Source organism: Salvelinus fontinalis, chromosome 3 (assembly GCF_029448725.1).
Source record: "Salvelinus fontinalis isolate EN_2023a chromosome 3, ASM2944872v1, whole genome shotgun sequence".
Taxonomy (NCBI): domain Eukaryota; kingdom Metazoa; phylum Chordata; class Actinopteri; order Salmoniformes; family Salmonidae; genus Salvelinus; species Salvelinus fontinalis.
This window is the reverse complement of record NC_074667.1, coordinates 9771790-9794435: the sequence shown is the minus strand read 5'-3', so window position 1 is coordinate 9794435 and position 22646 is coordinate 9771790. Positions and strand designations below refer to the sequence as shown.

The window sequence follows — 22646 nt, the reverse complement described above, 5'->3', positions numbered from 1 at the left end:
TGACGGCCAAGGACAGAGGATCAAACCAACCGCATAGCGGGGAAAGAGCAACAAAGGGCTAATCTCTGTTAGAATAGACATGCAAAGCGGTTTGGGTTACCGGGATGGGATTGCACTGTGGCCTCCTTGCAGTCAACTGTATGGTTATGATATGAATCACTGGATAGGAAGGTAGAGTTCTGTTTTGTAGTAAAAAATGTATTATTTTGGGAGCTGACAGCTGACTTGTCAGCTGATGTGTTGTCTGTCGACAGTGTGTGCCTGTGGTGTAGCAATGAGTTTGGTGTGTGTGTGTGTGTGTGTGTGTGTGTGTGCGTGCGCGCGTGCGTGCGAGCGCGTGCGTGTGTTTGCATACATACATGTTTGAGATTTTCCTGATCACTTGACCTGACAGAGTATCTCACAGCTGTACAACACTGACATCATGTGACATCATTTGTAAATTGAACTTATACTGTTATTGGGTAAGATGTTGGGTTAAATCATCTACAAACATACAAGAAAACAGTATTTTTTATTCATCGTAAAATTTGTTCTCTACAGAATTTCTTGCCCGAGGAACAAATGCATAGCATTACATAGAAATACACATGGTTTTATTAACATTTAATTCAGGCAATCAATGTTCTCGGTCTCGATTTGCTTTGTCATGCACAGTTGAGTTTCAGCACTGGGCTATCTCAGATGGCAGGGAATCATCGTCGAATTTATCACTTGGTTCTAGAAAGGAAAACACCCACACATCATTAAGACTTGATGGTAATGTTGTTGGGGTTTTTTTAGAGCGAAAATAGCTAGCAAGAAAAAAAACACACCTTCAAAGCATTCTGGGATCTTGAGTTTTCCATCGATGCACTGGGTTGACACTGCATAGCCACACTTCTTTTCCTTGTTCATACAGTAGACCGAGAGGACTTCCGCATGTGAGATTTTATTGGGCTCGAAATCCTTTATCCAAAATGTCCTTCCGTTGTAAAGAATGCGTCCTCTTTTAATCCCTACCTTGCAGGAAGCTGTGGAACAAAGAGGGAAATTATGATGAATAAGAATTTCGAATTTCAAAAACAGCAACATTCAGCTAATTCAAAAACACTGATTTGATAGGTAACCAAATAAGTTTGGTTCAGCAATGTAATAAAAAAAGCAAAAATTACAAAATTGTCACAAAATCTGTGGTCCTACCCCTGCAAGCTGGCTTCATTGACCAATCCCCTGTTTTGAGACATTCGATCTCCACAGGCCCATCCAGGACATAGTCTATATCACATCCATATCTGACAGTCTCCTTGAAGCCGTGCTCCCTCTTATTACTAACGGTCATGTAGCCGTTGTTGAGGTCTGTTGGAGCTGAACAGGTCACCACTGGAAACAAATAGAGGTCAGTCAGGGTTAGTGTGTGTTCAGAATATACCACATAAACTTCATCCACAAAGCAAATCACTTGTCATTTACTACCACTTCACAGGTGCAATTTGTATTTCATTTCGTTTCCTCAGAGGTATCACAAACATATCTGGCCAAAACGAAAAGTAACCAAACGGTTACACTAATAACCATCCCCTCAGTTTACAAAAGTTATGAATTGCACATTTTACGGAGGTGACATGAAGTGTTCAGCAATAAATATAAAGATGTTTTATTGTCACATACAGTGCCCCTGGAGCAAATTAGGGTTAAGTGCCTTGCTCAAGGGCACATCGACAGATTTTCCACCTTGTCGGCTTGGGTAGTCAAACCAGCGCCCGCCACCATCAAAGTTACCCATTCCTGCGCTAGGCTACCTGCAGCAATACAACAGATCAGAGCCTTTGACTGATAACACTGTACCTACATTTACATTCTGGTGGCTCAGTCCAGTCTCCGTTGGTGCTGCACGATCCCCTCTCATTGCCTACGAGGACAAGTGGAGGGAGACACTCGTAGGTTCCCCCAAAACCAAACACAGTCGTGTTGCCTGTGAACTTTCTGTCGTAGACTATTTTCCCATATTTAGGTATTGGAGGAAGACCGCACGTCACCGCTAACAGAGGAGAGAGATTTCATTCACATGCTCATTAATCAAGCACATTTGATCAAAATACATGATATTCTCTATATTTTTGTCAGAGACATATGATGTAACATATGAATATGAATAATGTAGCCTACAGTAAAGCCATTATTCAAATCTCAGTTTTACACATTGTAGAATGCTCTTTACAATTACAGCAATAAGGCCACGTTTACATTGTGCTTATAGATTTGTAATTATCAATGTGAGTTTGTATGCATTATCAATGTGAGGTCATTTGGAATCATTACTGTTAAGTGCTAGAGTAGCTACGCATTTCGGTATAAGGCAGACACTTACGTGTACACTTTGGTGGTGGATCACTCCATTGTCCGTCATACAAGCACTCAATGGTACTGGCTCCTTGCAGGATATACCTGTAGACCACATTACCGTAATCTGTCAAATTATATAACAAAAAAAACATCAAGTACACACTATATTAGGTGTATGGGTATACAGTGATTTGAACTTTGACCTACTTTACATGTGTTTGATACAATAACATGTTATAGACGTTGACAGCACGGAGAGATGGCCAGTCGTCAACGAGACACTAAATCGAATTTGTAAATGGTATTCCTCATACCCCTCATGGCAGGTGTAGTTGATGGTACTCTGGTAGACAATGTCCAGAAACTCCATGTCTCCGTGGTCTAATGCTTCTGGGAAAGAGCAACTCTTTGCTGCATCAGAAGTCAAAAGGAATCAGTCAGCAATGTTCAACAGTTCCATCAATGAGTATCAAATCAAATCAAACTATTTGCCACATGCGCCGAGTACAACAAGTGTCGACTTTACTGTGAAATGCTTACTTACAAGCTCTTAACCAACCGTGCAGTTCAAGAAGAAGAAAATATGTACCGAGTAGGCTAAAATAAAAAGTAATAATACAAAGTAACACAATAAGAATAAGAATAACAGGGCTATATACAGGGGGCGCCGGTACAGAGTCAGTGTGCGGGGGTACAGGCTAGTTGAGGTAATCTGTACATGTAGGTGGGGGCGAAGTGACCATGCATAGGTAACAAACAAAAAGCGAGTAGCAGCAGTGTACAAGAGGGGGGAGTCAATGTAAAATGTCCGGTGGCGATTTTTATGAATTGTTCAGCAGTCTAATGGCTTGGAGGTAGAAGTTGTTGAGGAGCCTTTTGGTCCTAGACTTGGCGCTCCGGTATCGCTTGCCGTGCGGTAGCAGAGAAAAGAGTCTATAACTTGGGTGACTGGAGTCTCTGACAATTTTATGGGCTTTCCTCTGACACCGCTTATTAAATAGGTCCTGGGTGGCAGGAAGCTTGGCCCCACTAATGTACTGGGCCGTCCGCACTACCCTCTGTAGCGCCTTACGGTCAGATGCCGAGCAATTGTCACACCAGGCGGTCGATGCAGCTAGTCAGGATGCTCTCGAGGGTGCAGCTGTAGAACCTTTTGAGGATCTGGAGACCCATGCCAAATCTTTTCAGTCTCCTGAGGGGGAAAAGGTTTTGTCGTGCCCTCTTCAGGACTGTCTTGGTATGTTTGGACCATGTTAGTTTGTTGGTGATGTGGACACAAAGGAACTTGAAATTCTCGACCCTTCTCCACTACAGCCTCATCGATGATAATGGTGGCCTGTTCGGCCCGCCTTTTCATGTAGTCCACGATCAGCTCCTTTGTCTTGCTCACATTGAGGGAAAGATTTCTGTCCTGGCATCACACTGCCAGTTCTCTGACCTCCTCCCTATAGGCCGTCTCATCGTTGTCGGTGATCAGACCTACCACTGTTGTGTCGTCAGCAAACTTAATGATGGTGCTGGAGTCGTGTTTGGCCACGCAGTCGTGGGTGCACAGGGAATACAGGAGGGACCTAATTACACACCCCTGTGGGGCGCCAGTGTGAAGGATACCAACTAATCAACTGATAATACTTGTAATATACTCAGTATCAACTGACAATACATGGAATATACTGAGTATCAACTGATAATACATGGAATATACTGAGTATCAACTGATAATACTTGCAATATACTGAGTATCAACTGATCATTCTTGTAATATATTGAGTATCAACTGATAATACATGGAATATACTGAGTATCAACTGATAATACTTGCAATATAGTGAGTATCAACTGATAATACATGGAATGTTTTTTTGAGTATCAAATTATGATACATGAACAGTACTACTGTTTTTGGTCAAACTTTATAACAGCGACCTACTTGAGCACTTGAGTCTAGACTTGGTCCATTGTCCGCTAGCAGTGCAGATGATTGTGCGAGAGCCTGAGGTGGGTGTATATCCTCGTTTACACGACAGCACCACCTCGTCTCCGGGGGAGTACACCCTCTGGAGTGCCTCCGGGTTCATACCGTCACCCAGGGACGGGCGATCACATTCTGAGGGGGCAGACAGGTAACGGGATGGATCAATAAAACACACACACAGAAACACACACACACACAGAAAAAAGCGTGGACACAGATTAACCAAAGAAGTGCCCGTGCAACTCCCCAGACATGTTACTTGTAGTCTAGTGATAGTTTGTTGAGCATAAAGGTAGGTGGACTATTAAAGTGTATTTTTACTTTCAGCTTACAGTAACTGAAAGTATTTGTCAACATAACACAAGCCCATTTGCCTAAACACACTCGGAGAGTACGTAGGAATATTGAACAGCATACACAGCATACAGCACAGAAACACAAAAGGCTTCTAAATCAACAGGCCAAAGCTGGGACATACTGAACAAACATATAAACGCAACATGTAAAGTGTTGGTCCCATGTTTCATGAGCTGAAATAAAAGATCCCAGAAATGTTTCATACGTACAAAAATCTTATTTCTCTCACATGTTGTGAACACATTTGTTTGCATCCCTGTTAATGAGCATTTCTCCTTTGCCAAGATTATCCATCTACCTGACAGGTGTGGCATATCAAGAAGCTGATTAAACAGCATGATCATTACACAGGTGCACCTTGTGCTGGGGACAATAAAAGGCCACGCTAAAATCTGCAGTTTTGTCACACAGCACAATGTCACAGATGTCTCAAGTTGAGGGAGCGTGCAATTGAATGTTCATTTCTCTACCATAAACCGCCTCCAAAATCTTTTAAAGAATTTGGCAGTACATCCAACCAGCCTCACAACCGCAGACCACGTGTAACCATGTCAGCCCAGGACCTCCACAACCAGCTTCTTCACCTGTGGGATTGTCTGAGACCAGCCACCCAGACAGCTGATTAAATTGTGGGTTTGCACAACCAAAGAATTTCTGCACAAACTGTCAGAAACTGTCTCAGAGATGCTCATCTGCATGCTCGTTGTCCTCACCAGGGCCTTGACCTGGCTGCAGTTTGGCATCGCAAATGCTCACCTTCGATAGCCACTGGCATGCTGGAAAAGTGTGCTCTTCAAGGATGAATCCTGGTTTCAAATGTATTGGGCATGTATGACGTTTTGCAGGCGAGCGGTTCGCTGATGTCAACGTTGTCAGAGTGCCCCATGGTGGTGGTCGGGTTATGGTATGGGCAGGCACAAGCTACGGACAACCAACATAATTGCATTTTATCCATGACAATTTGAATACAAAGATATATTGTCGCAAGGTCCATTGTCGTGCCATTCATCTGCCATCCTCATCTCATGTTTCAGCATGATAATGCATGGCCCCATGTTGCAATGATCTGTACAAAATTCCTGGAAGCTGAGAATGTCCCAGTTCTTTCATGGCCTGCATACTCACTAGACATGTCACCCATTGAGTCCGTTTGGAATGCTCTGGATCGACATGTACGACAGCGTGTTCCAGTTCCCGCCAATATCCAGCAACGTCACAAAGCCATTGAAGAGGCTTGGGACAACATTCCACAGGCCACAATCAACAGCCTGATCAACTCTATTCGAAGGAGATGGTGTCGCATTGCACGAGGCAAATGGTGGTCACACAAGATACGAACTGGTTTTCTGATCCACGCCCCTACTATTTTCAAAGGTGTCTGTGACGAACAGATGCTTATCTGTATTCCCAGTCATGTGAAATCCATAGATTAGGACCTAAGGAATTTATTTAAATGTACTGATTTCCTCATATGAACTGTATCTCAGTAAAATCGTTGAAATTGTTGCATGTTGCGTTTATATTTTTGTTCAGTGTAGATACCGTAATAATAGATACTGTACCTTTCTTGGATGTCACTGGTGTATACAAGGCAAGCAGACAGATCAGCAGCAAATACAGACTTGGGGCCATTGTCTGTGGTGTGGAAAGAGCGTCTCTCCTCTCTGCTTTCAAGGGTAAAAATCAGAACGTCATTGGCGCTCACAACTTTTTGTGTTACTCAAAGTAAATAGATAAGGGCTGATGACAACGCAGAATGAGGCAACCTCTGAGTCTTTTACTATTTCTGTAAAACACCAGACCTTTGTGAGCCTTACTGGTTATATGCCCCACCCCTATTCCTAGTACCCATCAACATCACCAGTTCTCGTCACCAAATCATGGTTGCAAAATAGAATGTGCTTTCAATCCATTTATGTGGTACAATAAAGTTGGACTGAAACTATTCTAGCACTATAACATTGATGTGGCTAGATGATGCAGTGGTGTAGATCTACATACGCAGACCTACTACTATGAATCTTTATTTGTGTGCTTGTACCTGTTAACCTGCAGGACATGCATTTGTAATCTCATACAGTTTGCGTTCGATGTTCTTGTTGCAAAATGGCAAGAGTTCCATCAGATATCGAGTTCAAGTCAAAACAGAGGTTTGTTTACTCTTAGTTAAAAAGTAACTTGTTTTTCTCTCCCAAAACTGCAGAGCCCTTTGTGTATGAGCAGAGCTTCCAAATACTATAATCTTATACTGACATCTAGTGTTGTTTTCAGGTATCATGTACTATACTAAACAGGCAATCAAATTCAGGCTCATTAAAGTTATGGATATAACAGGTTATTAGCAAAGCAGGGCTGGATTATTTGGACACAAAGTAATAAACTGATCATTTTTAAAAAGTCATATTTATTTGTAATTTATTTGCCCTATTTTTCCTCTTCGTATTGTGTTTGTTTTGTTAGGTCGGCAGGACACATCGCAATCTCAGATGGAAGTGATTTGGGCTTGAGGGTGTACTCCATCTTGCCTGGTTCTAAGAGAAAGACAGACACACAAACACATTTGGCATTTTAGTTGTGAGAATATTAAAAGGACTCAACTAAGCAGCGTTTGGGAAGCTTTAAAAATGTGACCACAACACATTTTACTCTGGGTCGTGTTCATTAGTCATCAAACGGAAGAAAATGGACTGAAACATGGAGAGACGACGACACGTGTCCAATAAGAAACACTCATTTTTGATTTACGTTGTAAAATGCCATAATGAACGTGACCATGTTATTTTGGTATAGACAGGTCTCACCTTTAAAACATTCTGGGGTATTGAGTGTGCCGTCGATGCACTGACTTGCTACTGGAAGGCCACACTTCAGCTCCTTGTTCAGACAGTAGAACACAACAGACTCCCCGTGAAGGACTCTATTGGGTTTCAGATCCCCAATCCAGATCTTCTTGGCGTGGTAGAAGATGCGACCTCTGTTGATGTTAACTTTACAGGGGGCTGCAGTAAAGCGAAGACAAGCAAAGCAACATGACTCTCAGTTTAGAATTGAATCGAATAGAATGAAATAGATCATGGAGATTCTTCTGTATTAGTACCCAACCTGACACACCACGTACACAATAGGTTGGGAGCAACACATGGTCAGCCACACAGCAAGCGACCCCGGAGAAGTTTTGGGAATGCAGTGCCTTGCTCAAAGGCACAACGGCAGTACACTCTCGTGACGCAATCATTCCAGTCATCAAAGATGAAATAAATGGTTGCTGATACACATCTAATCACACGTGAGTCAACAAGCTGGTTCGATATACAGACACACACGAGTGACGTTCCCACAAGAGTAACAACAGTGCAACCTTTTCTATGACTCAATGGCTCGGGTGTGAACTTTCCCCTATGTGCAGCAGAGGAGGCTGGTGGGAGGCGCTATAGGAGGACATGCTCATTGTAATGGCTGTAACGGAATAGACGGAACAGAGTCAAACATGTGGTTTCCATATGTTTGATACGGTTCCATTTAAACCATTCCAGCCATTACAATGAGCTCGTCCCCCTGCAGCTCCTCCCACCAGCCTCCTCTATGTACAGCTCTAGGGTCAGCTTCCCCTCCTCCAATCCTAACCTTAACCATTAGTGAGGGAAATGCAAAACTGACCTGAAGATCAGGGTCTAAGGGCAACTTCACCCTACACTGACTCATTGACTCACCTCTACAAACGGGACCAGTTGCCTGTATTCTGATACTGTATTTCCTCAGAGCCGTCCAGAACGTAGTGTTCCTGGCACTGGTACTTGACCTTCTCCTTGTAGCCAGCCTCCCTCATCACAGCAAAGGTGATGAGGCCGTGGTCTATCGTTGGTGGGATGGAGCAACTCACCTCTGCAACAGGTCAGAAAAGTCGAGGGCTAGTGAAAGTGTATGAACAATGCAATAACTTGTTTCAAGTAATATTGTCAGGGTTAATCTAAATTACTTTTTTAAAATTAAGGCAGAAACAGAGGAAGACAGAATTATGCAAATTGATCAATTATCACCACTTGGAGTAGATGAACAATAACAATTTTAGAGAATCATCGTCAGGGGCCGGCTCCAGGCATTAGCGACATAAGCGGTTCCCATGCCGTTAGGGACCCTCACATTTTATTTGTATTTATTTTGAGGAATTCAGGGTCTCAACTTACTGTTGAGAGTTAGGATAATAGAATACACAAGGTGCAGGTTCAAAATTTGGTTGTGCGTCACTCAATTAGCCATGTCAGCTAACAAAGATTGGTAAATTAGTCTAGCCAGCTATCTGTCCAAAAACTGACCAGGCACGTGCCCAGGGGCCCTGACCTCCAATGGGCCCCTATTGCTTTTGTTAGTCACTCTCACTCAACACAGCATAAGCAATGGCAAAATGTGTAGAATTGCAGGAAATTAGCTTTAAAACTTTAAAAAATGATCTCCACCCCATGGCAAAATGGGTAGAATTGCAGGGAATTAACTATAAAACATTTTGGGGGGGGCAACCAAATCTCAAGTAGGGCCCCCAAAAGGCTAGACCCATGTAATAATGTGACCTAAAAGATCATTGATAATTTATTAGTGGTTCAAACAGATGTCACTCAAAAACTTCTCAACCAATGAGATTTGTTCACAAACCATTTGGCTTATGCTGCCACTGTCTGCACCTACCCTTGCATACCGGGAGCTCAGTCACGTTTCCACTGGCCAGGCACGATCTTCTCTCGTTGCCAATGGGAGCTCTTGGCGGCAAACACTCATACGTCCAACTCTGTCCGTACTGGATTTCATTGCCAGTGAACTTCTTATTGTCATAGACAATTTTACCATGCTTAGGTGCTTGAGGCAGATCACAACTCACAGCTGCAGGGAAGAAATATTTTAAATAATTGAGACTATATTTCCATATTTAGACAAACAATGGAGAAAAGCAAGATTACGTTCTTGAGGTATGGTATACCTTTACACATTGGTGGTGGTGCACTGAGGGTACCGTTGTGTAAACACACACTCATTGGCTCATGACGTACCTGAAGAACACAAATTCTTATTGGTCTGAGATGCAGAGTCAGCAAAATGTAGTCAGAACTAAACCACACTGTATTTCCCTCACACGTCATCACATGTGTAGTTGAGTACACTCTTGAGAGGCACGTCAATCATCCCTGGCTTTTGCATAGGCTTGGGGAGAGGACACATCTTTGCTGTGTCAAAAACGTAGAAGATTCACGTGGATATGATTTATGCCTTTAATGTTGTTTAAAAAAAAATATTCCCATATCCCTAGCCCCTTGCTAAAGTATGGACTGTCCATGGTACTGTATAGGTGACTTTAGGGTTCCAGAATTCTCAGGAACGTTCCGAAAATTCCCAGGTTTTCGATAAATCCCAGTTCGAAGAGTCCTTTGAATCAGGAACTAATAAGCAAGGAATCTGGAATCGTCCAACCAGGATTTCTGGAAAACCCAACAATTTACCTGAATTTATGCTTCACATTATGTAATGGATGTTTTGTGAATGGGGTGGAACTTACGAGAACACACAAGGTCCAGTTTGGTCCACTCTCCCGAGGCTGAGCAGGTGATCTTGGCAGTCTTGGCTTTCCCAGGTGTCTATCCACGCTCACACGCCAAGGTCACCTCTTTTCCAATCTCATACACACGCTTTAGGCCCAGTGTATCCATACCGTCGGTCACGGGCGGGTGGCCACATACTGAGGATAAATGGGAATATTGATAGACGAACATAAATGTTACGCTGTAAATTATATAAAAACACATATGAAATACAGCTAAAGCATCTTGTGTAACATCTACAGTGCAATAGGTAAGCAGCTTGGTTTGAAGAAATCAACTGTGGGAGCAATTATTAGGAAATGGAAGACATACAACACCACTGATAATCTCCCTCGATCTGGGGCTCCACGCAAGATCTCACCCCGTGTGGTCAAAATGATTACAAGAACGGTGAGCAAAAATCCCAGAACCACACGGGGGGACCTAGTGAATGACCTGCAGAGAGCTTGGACCAACGTAACAAAGCCTACCATCAGTAACACACTACGCCGCCAGGGACTCAAATCCTGCAGTGCCAGACGTGTCCCCCTGCTTAAGGCAGTACATGTCCAGGCCCGTCTGAAGTTTGCTAGAGAGCATTTGGATGATCCAGAAGAAGATTGGGAGAATGTCATATGGTCAGATGAAACCAAAATATAACTTTTTGGTAAAAACTCAACTCGTCGTGTTTGGAGGACAAAGAATGCTGAGTTGCATCCAAAGAACACCATACCTACTGTAAAGCATGGGGGTGGAAACATCATGCTTTGGGGCTGTTCTTCTGCAAAGGGACCAGGACGACTGATCTGTGTAAAGGAAAGAATAAATGGGGCCATGTATCGTGAGATTTTGAGTGAAAACCTCCTTCCATCAGCAAGGGCATTGAAGATGAAACGTGGCTGGGTCTTTCAGCATGACAATGATCCCAAACACACCGCCCGGGCAACGAAGGAGTGGCTTCGTAAGAACCATTTCAAGGTCCTGGAGTGGCCTAGCCAGTCTCCAGATCTCAACCCCATAGAAAATCTTTGGAGGGAGTTGAAAGTCTGTGTTGCCCAGCAACAGTCCCAAAAGATCACTGCTCTAGAGGAGATCTGCATGGAGGAATGGGACAAAATACCAGCAACAGTGTGTGAAAACCTTGTGAAGACTTACAGAAAACGTTTGACCTCTGTCATTGCCAACAAAGGGTATATAACAAAGTATTGAGAAACTTTTGTTATTGACCAAATACTTATTTTCCACCATCATTTGCAAATAAATTCATTAAAAATCCTACAATGTGATTTTCTGGATTTTTTTCTTCTCATTTTGTCTGTCATAGTTGAAGTGTACCTATGATGAAAATTACAGGTCTCTCTCATCTTTTTAAGTGGGAGAACTTGCACAATTGGTGGCTGACTAAATACTTTTTTGCCCCACTGTATTCTGTAAATGAAAAATACATTTTTAACCGTACCTTTCTTGCATGTCACTGACGTATACAAGGCAAGCTGGCAGAGCAGCAGCAAAGCCAGGGTTGGATTCATCTTCTGTGGGGTTGAGAGAAACTGTGTGGGTTCTCCCGGCAGTGGACGGTGAAAAATGTAAATGGTCCATTCAAAAACCCTGAAAGTCAATCAGATCGTCTGAAATAGGCTTCCATTGATTGAACCCAAAGTTCAAAGCACATGCATATTTACTCTGAGTTGAAGGATAACTTTCACTCAGTACACATACACCCTCAATACAATGATTCAGAATAATAACATGTATCAGCTGTATGAAATACAGGTTTCATTATGGTAATACTAATGCTAATACTTTAGAAAAACTGTAATTTGAATTAGCTTTGGTTTCTAAAGTGCTGCTGTGCAGTCTTGCCCTACCTGTGTCTTTCAGATAGGACAGGTTAAGCCTGATTCAGATGGTATTTATTTTGGCCATTGCCCAATGTAATGGCCAGGGGAGGGTAGTCCATTTTTTCCTTGGTTTCCATTTGCTATATCATTTCTTCCATCCTAGCCAAATTTCCTCATCTGCTTGCATGCACCCTCCCCTACATTAAGGTGTTTCGGTACTTCCCGTATGCACTAGGCTTTTCCACGTGCTAATTTTTACTATACCACAGGTCAATGTAGTCTACCTGTCTAACTGTTTATCAGGCCCTCTATCCACCATTCACAGTGACAATAACGGTAGGTGGGTCGTTTGTCCAGATCTGCAATAGCTATCATAGCACACATAAAAGCATTCAAAACTGCATCGATTTATAATATGAATCCACAAGAACAAATAGGAATAGCTGAGAGGCAGCGGAGAGGCATCATTGTAGCATGCAGCTCCCCTATTGATCGTGTTTAGGGACAATACAATTCTACTACATAGACTAGCCTACAACACCACAATGCAATCAATAATTGCTTTATTGTTTTAAAGTGAGTTCAACAATTCTACTCTAGGCTGCAGTGAAAATGTCATTAGAATAACGGCGCAAAAGCCCTGCGGGTTGAATGTTTCATTCCATGTGGATCTGTTGTGGGAATACTCTCGATAGTTTATACAGGTCTAAAAAGTAACAGTGGCAGGCCATTCTGGTTGTATTTTTACTTCTGATACTGAGAGTCTGTTGCAGATCATCACTCTCCCAAGTCGTCCGATGATAATGTGGCCACATATGCTCCCGACAAGCCCAGTTATTCAGGAAAGTTTCAAACGCATCCTTTCCAGCCCGAGCGGCTATTCCTCGCGCACCTAGACTCTAACCCTTCAACACAACCGAAATATTTCTCATTTTACTTTCAAATGTATTACCTTTTATATGTGGCATAAACACAACCAGTCACAATGTTTTAATCCGATTAGGCTACTTCCGAAGTCTTCTGTAGGCATACACACGTCCGACCAAAATATAACTCCAGCATCCTCAAAACGGTTTGACATTAACCAGGTATCCATAAAAAGAAAATAGATGGAAACAGCTAATTTATTTGGCAAACTTTCCAAATGTTGACAAAACAAAATACGCTAAACAAGGTGGGATCTTTTTGTGTCAGTAAAATTCCTTATTCGAGAAATGGCGTTGGGAATGCTTTAGTGATATGTTGTGTGGTTCTCCCACAAGGACTCAGGAAAGCATGCCGTTTATAAGGCAACAAATTAAACAGGTTATAATGAACTTCACAGGGTGGTGAAAGTGCACGGTGATGAGTTTGGCTGACATTTGACAAATCAAAATAATCTCATCATGTAGGTGGGCTATACCTGCACTATATTTGCGAGCTATTGGATAGAGCACATGTGCCAATACCATAATGGGCACATTAGCTATACCTACGCAACATTTTTTTTGTGACAAATCCATCAGTAGGCCTAGAGTTGAAAATGCGATGGAAACCCATTTAATTTGTTAAAAAAATTCTGATACATGGGAATTTAACCGAAAAGTTATTTTTATGTGCACTACCTATTTATGGACAGACTTTTATCCGCAACAGGTTAATTTGATGGAAACACAACTCTGATAGGAAAATGTGCATATTTTTTTAATGCAGATTTTTAGAATGATAGCATAAAAATCTGTTGCCAATTGGATGGAAACCTAGCTATAGACACCCTAAAGGCTATGGCAAGTGTGCCAGTCCAGTGTCACTGATTATGCCTGCACATCATGGTTCACCAGCAGCCTCAAACGTTAAAAAATAAGCTACAAACCAGCCAAAACAAGCATGTAATAATTGTACTCCCTATTCACACTCATCTGGATGTCGAGCATTTTAAGCTGCTAGGCTGGCTATCTGTGGGGAAAAAAAGAGTACTATTAATTAAACTTGGCGTAGTCCACAGCATTATCACAGACTCAGCCCCCAGGTACCTATCCAACTATTTTTCCTTTGTTAGAGATGTCCTCCAGCATAATATCAGAGACAGATACTCTAATATTCACTGTTTTAAAAATAAAAGTATATCTGGTAAGAACACATTTTTATATACCGGTGTTGTCGAGTGGAACAAACTACCACAGCAACTCAAAGCCATACCGACCATAACCACTTTTTAAAAGAACGTCAAAAGCTGGCTAATGTGAGAACAGTATAACCTTTTCTGTCTGTATCTCTGTACTGTGTCTGTATCTCTGTAATGTGTCTGTATCTATGTACAGTATGTATATATTTGTGTGTGTATGTAAAATAAAAACAATAATAATATGGACCACAATGGAAATACGTTAACTGACAGATCAATCAATCAATCAATCCAAACTGTGCCGTGGCCATTTGGTTAATGGAAAGAGATATCTGTTACAAAACACCAAAAAAAAGTTTCATGACATTTGGAGATTGTCAAGAGGACTCTTCGATACTTGGTAAGCCTACAAGGTGGGGAGGAATGTATTTTCTGTTTTTCGGGATCGACATGGTCTATTTATTGTGGTGTTGAAAACTCAAACCGTGATATTGAAGTGGCTGAAGTCAGTATACTGTGTTTATTGGTTATGTTGCACTGACACAGACCTGTTGGTGTCCGTGTTGGTGGAAAATCCATTGCATATATGTTATATAAATATGGCATCAAAATGTTCAACATCTGATTTCCCGCTAGCTGATCATTGTCTTCAGCTGGCTCTGATCACAGTGTGGGCCTAATGAAATAGGAAGGGAAAGTGGGCTCGTCTGTGGTGGCCGGCAAACCCTCAACCTTCTGGCCGTAGGACTACATGGCATCGACTCTGCCACAAAAGCATGCCGAAGTGGTAAAGTCGATATCCACATATTGTTACGTTCCCCAGTTTCTGTGTTCTGTTTTGTATTTTAGTGTGTGTTTCAGGAGATGGCTTCCGGAAGTACTCCCCAACCAGCTGATTGGTCAACCCCAGGCTAATTGATGATTGGAGCTGACCCCGCCCCCTCATCAAGAAGCAGCTGTCTAATCACCATTGCCACCTGAAGATAAAAGCCAGTGTTCTGCTCAATAGAAGAGAGAGAGAGAGTAGAGATTTAGAGATAAGAGATAAGAGATAAGAGATAAGAGATAAGAGATAAGAGATAGAATTTAATATTTTGGATAGTGTTGGTTGTGTATCAGAAAGTGTTGGTATGTACTATATTAGTTGTTGTTGGTAGCAGCTTTGCTTTGTCCTGTGTTTGTGAAATTGTTAATAATTATTCTGTTTCATTTGTTCCCAGGGGGGAAGGAGAAGGCACTTTGGGAGTGCTTAGGCAAGAGGCCCGCGGGCATACATATACCCGTAGTATATTTACTGTCTAGGCACACTAGGTAAGACCTGGGGCCTGTTGCACAAAAGTAGAACTAAGACATCCGGGATAAATGACTCAGCTGAGCTCAATGAAGCCAAAACATGTGCGTCCAGGCTTAATTGGTTGCACAAAGACCAAGCCAGGATGAGCAGACACGGATTCATTAAACCAGGTGAAACCAATCCTGGATAGGTGCGCGCTCACGGCTCACTCAAATAGACCCCGCCACAGATCACAGATTAACTGATTTACCATGGCAACTAGAGCCGCGTACTTTTCCCCGTCGGAAGCACAAATCCTCATGGAGGCATACGAGGAGGTAAAAGATATAATTAAGAAGAAAGGCAACACCGCCACAGTGATAAAGCAAAGAGAAAAAGCGTGGCAAAGTATTGCAGACCGCCTGAATGCGTAAATAGTGCACAATTACACAGTCACTGCTCCGCTGAAACATCACAATTACAATTCAAATATTTAATTCACATCTCCAAAAATGCAGTTGTACTGTAATTATGAAACGGTTAAATTTTTAATTGAAATGCACTGCAGATATGAGTGAAATTGTGTAAAGTAACTCCATCACACTGTATAAAGCTATGATAATTTTTTTTATATTTTTACTGAAAACAAGACAAAAATACCAAGTAATTTTTTGCAGTGTGACTCCATTAAATGTGTGTGTGTGTGTGTGTGTGTGTAGATTAAACATGAACGGGCCAAAACGGACATGGCAGCAGGTCAAAATCAAATACAAGAACATTCTGCAGAATGGTATGGTCCCTGACTAATATTTAACAAAGCACAAGCATATATTGTACCCAGAAGGTGCCTGCTCACACATTGTCTGTACTGTTTTAGCAGTGAAAAAGAATACCCACAGACAAGGCACGGGTGGTGGGTCACCAAAGGCTGACCTTACCCCAGCAGAGGACATGGCCTTGGAGCTAAATAAAGGCAGGCCCGTCTTAGAGGGGATCCCTGGGGGGAAAGAGACGAGCATAGGTTCCTCCCAAGATGCCACCCGCTTCATTCAAGGTATGTCCTTCTATCTCTACATGGGATACAACCACATTCATATTGAATCAATTTGGACTGTCTGACTTTGGTTTACCTATTGCCTTGCAGTGTCTGGCAGCACTGTGTTCCTGTTAGAGCCACCAGCACAAGCACCAGACGATGCTGATCCAGTGAGTACTCCATCAAAGGCATACTGTAGGCCTGGCATGTCTTGTCTACTAGCTTCAATATGAATCCGATTAAATGTGATAGGGTGAAGACGATGATGAGGAGGAGACCATCTCTCTGGATTCCAGAAGGCATGAGGTATCATGTTAAGACTGTGAAAGTACTATTTACTCTACAATGGTGAGGAGTCCTCATCAAAATCAAAAAATCTAATTTCTTTTACAGGACCCAGATGCTATACAGTGGGAAAACCAGCCTGGCAACATAGTGCGTATTAATAAAAGGACACCACATCCTGCCAAATTCCAGCTGCGCTAATTGTATTGTGTTCACAGAGCTCACAAGCTATCAGAAAGTTGTATGGCAACCACCTCCGGCGCCAAATAGAACTGGCAGACATAGACATTCAGTACAAGAAGAAAAAGATGGAAAATCTTGCACTGGAGTCCGAAATAAAAAAGAGGACAATTAGGAAACTGGACCTTGAAATAAAAAAACTTGAGAGGGAGGTGAGATATGCCTTCAATGTACACTGTATGCTAACTGTAACACAAATGTATTAATCATTATTTTTCTTTCCTCCCCCAGCTCCAAGAAGATGACACAGCTCAAAATAAAAATTAGGTATATTCTCGTAAAGTCAAGTGAGCCATGACATATGAGCTCTTATTGTGAGCACACAGGACGGTGGCATCTTTCTAAGTTTTTTTTTATTTTCCCAGCAATCAGTACAACCAAGTCATCGTTATAAGGCATCGCCCTCTTTTGCCCACCCCCCCAGCACCAGGTGTGGCCACTAGCCTATATGAAGGCCCAAAAGTGTGTGTTCCTTTCTGCTCTGACAATGGCATGCCCATTCGTGCGAGATGTGGTGGATGAAGAAGCACTTGTGCTGAGGAGAGCCTTCAGGCGAGAAAGGGTCTTCAGGGACCGGTTGGACCCACTGGCCTTCCCTGATGACCATCTATATGAAAGATACAGGTTTTCTGCAGATGGCATCAGGTATCTATGCAGACTACTGGGTCCCAGGATTAAGCACCGCAATGCACGGAGCCATGCACTGAGTGTGGAGCAAATGGTTTGTGTGGCCTTGCGCTTTTTTGCTAGTGGAGCCTTCCTGTACTCAGTGGGGGATGCAGAACAGCTGAACAAGGCCACAATTTGCCGCACAATAAGGAGTGTGTGTCTGGCTATCAAAGCATTAGCAGATGTCTTCATCTCCTTCCCTGGCCACAGAAGACTCTGACATCAAAGAGGAGTTCTATAGGATTGCAGGTAAGAGGATCTACAAATTACAGGACAACTGTTAACACATAGTAGGATACTCATTACTTTGTGTGACAGGTTTCCCCAATGTCATTGGTGCAGTGGACTGCACACACATAAGGATAAAAGCCCCCTCAGGTGCCCATGAGGCCGATTTTGTGAATAGGAAATCCTTTCACAGCATTAATGTTCAGGTGAACATAACTTTTTGATATTGTCCATTGACGAACACTCTGCATTGCCAGTGATGTGCATTGATTGGTGTAATATTCCTCATCTTATGATTTCAGATGGTCTGCAATGCTGACTGTGTGATCAGCAATGTTGTGGCAAAATGGCCTGGCTCAGTCCATGACTCCAGAATCTTTCGGGCCTCTGAAATCTATCAGTGCCTATCACAAGGTAAGCCACACAACCCCTATTTATAACCATCATGGCTGTGTCAAGAATATCACTGTGTTTATGAGGTAGTAATGATGAGATTTTGTGTTGACAGGTGAATTCTCTGGTGTGTTGCTGGGAGACAGGGGGTATGGCTGCCAGCCTTTTCTCCTGACACCTTTCACAGACCCCCAGGAAGCACAGCAGGCCTACAACCATGCCCATGCCAGGACCAGGGCCAGAGTTGAAATGACCTTTGGCCTCCTGAAGGCACGCTTTCACTGCCTTCACAAATTAAGGGTCAGCCCTGTTAGGGCATGTGATATTACTGTGGCTTGTGCTGTCCTCCACAATGTGGCCTGCCTGAGGAAGGAGAGGGCCCCCAGAGTGCCACCAGCCATGGACTGGGACAATCCGGCAATCTTCCCTGATGACGACAGTGGTCGGCTGCTGAGGGACCAATATGTGTTGAATTATTTTAGTTAGTATGTGTGCTTTCAATTTTGGTTAAATATGTCCTGCGGTGGCAGAGGAATTTGGTTTTTTTTGGGTTCGTTTTTTTACGAATTTGGCCTCTTATGATGATTGTGCGGTATACTGTGTGTAATACAAGGCTGCAGGGAGGCTACTGCATCCATTCATTTGTCTGTTCAGTTGATGTGTATGGATTTGTCCTGCATTTATTTTAGTGTGCAGACATGCAGGGTGTGTTATATACAGACCTTTGAATGTGTATGTATCATTTTGTATAATATGCTTGGATTCTGTGCTTTCCATCTTGTAGAGTCACTGTGTTTCGAAAGGAGCTGAGTTTCGAAAGGAGCTGATGGTTTACCTGCTTTGTTTTGTCCTTATTCAATAAAGGAACATAATGTTACACATTGTGTTTTTATATTCATATGGAATGTGTATTTGTTTATATGACAGAGTACTAGGGCCACACTGAAGAAAAAGGATAAAGTCATAAATTTATGAGGCTGGTTCTTTCTGCAGAAAAGCTACATATTGTTTTTACAGTTTTGATACTTATGACAATGTGATACTTAATATTCTGGCACATCAGCATGTCTTTGTTTATGAAACCATACTGAAGTACAAGTTCACGAAATGCCACACATCTGTCATTTTAACAACTGTCCTCCTTTAAAACAACTGGTTACAATATTATTACTTGTGTTTTTTTCCCCTCTGTGGCCCTAATATTCTATCATTTTATATATAGCCTTATAGTCTATGGGAAACTGTAAATTATCTAATGATAGCAACATAATCTAAAAATTATTTTTTATCCAAAATCATTGAAATTAATGATCACAAACGTTTAAATAATGACAGTGGGTCTAGTTATATGTGATAACAATGTATAGTGAGCAGTGAAATAACTATTGGTTTCCATTTGTGGTGACTGCTGACTGACATTAGGGATGAGATTAAATAGATCCTGGAATTTAGCCTGGTCTGGAGCAGGCTAGCTCCACAGAATAAATCTCCATGGTAATTTATACCATAACATATCCTCCTGCCCCCTATCCATCTTTAGTGCAACCGGATTACGGATCAATTGAGCCAGGATCACCAAGATATCCTGGCTTAATCCCTTATCCTAGTTTTGTGCAACAGGCCCCTGGGCGGACCACCCCCTGTATTTTGGTTAGGGCACCAGGCGGTGTTAAGTTAGGTAAGTTAAGTGGGTAGGCAGGTTAGATAGGAGAGGGGGAACTTTGATATTTACTTTCTTTGCTTTGGTTCCGTCCAGCCCCTTTTCCCCATTTTACCGTGTAAGAAAATAAATCCTAGTAAATGGTAAATTCTGCTTTTGTGTCATCCTTACTCGCACCTACAGTCCATACCTCTTGCACTTCAGAGTTGAGTTGTACTAGGGAGTTGCGTTCCCTCTTCTTAGAGGCGTGCGTAACACATATATAAACACAGGATCGCTAACCTGCCCTACAAAGTCAAAATGCAGTAACTACGAATTTGGTAAAAAATCTTTGATCTTTTGTAAGGGCCAGGTATTATCTGGTTAATGTGGTATCAGGTTTCAGGTAAGAGCCAAGTGCAGACTGTGGTGAAGTAACAATGTTTATAGCAACAACAGGGGCAGGCAAACGACAGGTCAAAGCAGGCAGGGGTCGATAATCCAGAGTAGAGGTCAAGGTACAGGACGACAGGCAGGCTCAGGCAGAGTGGTCAGGTAGGCGGTCTCAGAGTCAGGACAGGCATTGGTCAAATCCAGGAGGACAAAAAGAGATACTTGTGCAACCCAGGAGCTGAGAAACCACTGGTTGGCTATAACAAACAAGACAAACTGGCAAAGACAAACAGAAATCACAGGTATAAATACCCAGGGGAAAAGTGGGGAAGATGGGTGACACCTGGAAGGGGGTGGAGACAAGCACTACGACAGGTGAAACCAATCAGGGCGTGCCAGTGTGGTATTTAGTATCCTGACAGAAGAACAAGCCAGTTGATCAGAATATATCAGAAATTGCTCTGTCTAGACAGAAAAAGACTATGAAGTCAGATTTTGCAGTAAAAAAAACAACATAGATACTGTGTTGCCTTTGTAGGGCAGTACTGTTATTATTTGTGATCGTAAACATTAGGGGAGGGTCATGTGAAAATATGACCCTCCCCCCACAGTAAATGTCGAACTGTCCCTAATAAACCATACATAACACATTGATAATGGACAAAAAGGTGATGCCTATGATCAGTGCTTGACTTAGGTGAAACAGGTCCCGGTACTCATTTTGGCCGCTGGTTCTGTTTGAATTTAGGTGCAGGAACTCCGTAATAAATACATTTTAGCCAAGTCAAGCACTGACTATGATATGACTGATATGTAGTTTCACTTAAAGTAAATAGTTTTAACCCAAACATTTGTTAGTATCTTTTACACCACTGGATGACGCTCCAATCTTCCAAATTCCAACAGACAGTAGGAGCACTCCCCACCAGGCGATTAATTGTAGTGACGTCAGCTCAAGTGAAAGAAGGAAGCAAAGCGCTCAGTGGGGAGCTGTCAGTAAAAGTAGTTGTAGCGACAGCAAGGGAAAGCCCATAGATAGTACAGTGTGTCCAGTTACAGTCTGACCGCCTCTCCTGCTCAGTGGCAAAATACAGTACGCGTGGAAATACATTGGATTGAATAGGCATATACATTGGATAGAGAGGAATAACGTTGCTTTTTGACTATGGCTGATGTCACGCAATTCAACGAGGGGACCGGGGACGTCGCGAAAGGGTTCGCTCGTAAAGGAGCTTTGAGGCAGAAGAACGTCCATGAAGTGAAGGACCACAAATTCACTGCAAGGTTCTTCAAGCAGCCGACTTTTTGTAGTCACTGCACCGACTTTATCTGGTAAGCACTTTCTCTCCAGATGGCCTCTGCCTGTTGAACATTTTGGAGAACTCCGCTGTCTTCTCAACCAGCTATTCGCTTGTCACTTTCCCAACATAGCTAACTGTGCTGCACCGTTACGTATAATTTCCTTACTGGAATGTTTGGTCTACCACGCCAAAGCTGGACATCTTCAAACCAACATAGACTATAATGTGCCTCGAAATGCAAGCCCAAAGTAAATGAATCCGTTCTGTCTACAGTGGGCTAGATACACTATACACTGTGACAGACAGCGCGCCTACTTTAATGTTTGTTACAAATTGTAAAAGTTGTATTTCTCCTAGTCCTCGTGTTTTTGATAAATATTGAAATAATAACTTCCTGCCAACGAAATATAGGCTCTAAAACCGAAACAAGTAACAAGTGGTAACTATTCTGGATGTTGGGTGGTTGAAGACGCACCCATGTTGACCAACCTTCCTCTTCAAGGGGTTGTGTTGTTTCCTTGACCATGTATTGATAGCTCCAGAGAGATGTAATCTTGAGTGAGTGAACATCATTTTACAGCTACTACCTATGGCCTCTAAAATACTCCTAAGTAATGTGTAATGGTTATTGGGAAACACCTTAACAGTTTAGGCTACTTGCTTTTCTCTGACGACTGCAGCCTGTCCTACAGTACCTTACTCGAGGTTTGCTTTGCAAAATATAGCCATCTGGAAAAATAACAACCTGGAAAAATAACAATATTAAAGGGCAGTCGACACCCTTCAGGCTTCTCATCCCCCGAATAAGCCCTTAATTGAGACAGATTTATACGTCTTGGAGACTACTCCTGTCTCTGCTTGATATTGCAAACATGTTTGTTTGTGTTTCTGTCAGTTTAATGCTATTTGTTATTTCATTGCTCACTTTCCTCTGTTTTCACAGGGGATTTGGAAAGCAAGGATTCCAGTGCCAAGGTAAAATGAAATTGATTGACGGCCGTTCACTCAGCTCCAGTCCACCAT

The 22646-nt window shown here is 42.4% G+C and overlaps 2 protein-coding genes, 1 long non-coding RNA gene and 1 pseudogene across 3 annotated transcripts in view; 2 read left to right on the top strand and 2 right to left on the bottom strand.

Moving 5' to 3' along the window:
- Positions 1 to 497: 497 nt before the first annotated feature.
- LOC129838254 (beta-2-glycoprotein 1-like) lies at positions 498 to 6435 on the bottom strand. Its single transcript, XM_055905077.1, has 8 exons — positions 6220 to 6435; positions 4256 to 4432; positions 2640 to 2736; positions 2351 to 2427; positions 1832 to 2020; positions 1183 to 1362; positions 816 to 1013; positions 498 to 720 (listed from the first exon to the last, which is right to left on the bottom strand). Exons 1-8 carry the CDS (start codon positions 6287 to 6289, stop codon positions 665 to 667), a joined length of 1044 nt encoding a protein of 347 aa, XP_055761052.1. The 5' UTR covers positions 6290 to 6435; the 3' UTR covers positions 498 to 664.
- A 606-nt stretch (positions 6436 to 7041) lies between these two features.
- On the bottom strand, positions 7042 to 11771 carry LOC129838262 (beta-2-glycoprotein 1-like; annotated as a pseudogene).
- A 4857-nt stretch (positions 11772 to 16628) lies between these two features.
- Positions 16629 to 20000, top strand: LOC129838267 (uncharacterized). The gene is made up of 4 exons (XR_008756842.1): positions 16629 to 17152; positions 17232 to 17918; positions 18200 to 18311; positions 18406 to 20000. It is a non-coding gene; the product is annotated as an uncharacterized LOC129838267 (long non-coding RNA).
- A 1081-nt stretch (positions 20001 to 21081) lies between these two features.
- Positions 21082 to 22646, top strand: part of LOC129838246 (protein kinase C alpha type-like) — a 133832-nt gene continuing 132267 nt past the window's right edge. Inside the window, exons 1-2 of the mRNA XM_055905066.1 lie at positions 21082 to 21654; positions 22567 to 22598. Of these exons, the coding sequence (XP_055761041.1) occupies positions 21488 to 21654; positions 22567 to 22598 (199 nt within the window). The 5' untranslated portion in view covers positions 21082 to 21487. The remainder of the gene's footprint in view (positions 21655 to 22566; positions 22599 to 22646) is intronic.

What these genes read in the sequence shown, in the direction of transcription:
- LOC129838254 (XM_055905077.1), bottom strand. Translation starts at nt 6,289, where the DNA reads ATGGCCCCAAGTCTGTATTTGCTGCTGATCTGTCTGCTTGCCTTGTAT. An exon ending in GTCTAGACTCAAGTGCTCAA is followed by an intron (nt 2,737 to 4,255) that starts GTAGGTCGCTGT and finishes CTTCTGATGCAG; the next exon opens with CAAAGAGTTGCTCTTTCCCA. An exon ending in TGAGCCACCAGAATGTAAAT is followed by an intron (nt 1,363 to 1,831) that starts GTAGGTACAGTG and finishes ATTTGTTTCCAG; the next exon opens with TGGTGACCTGTTCAGCTCCA.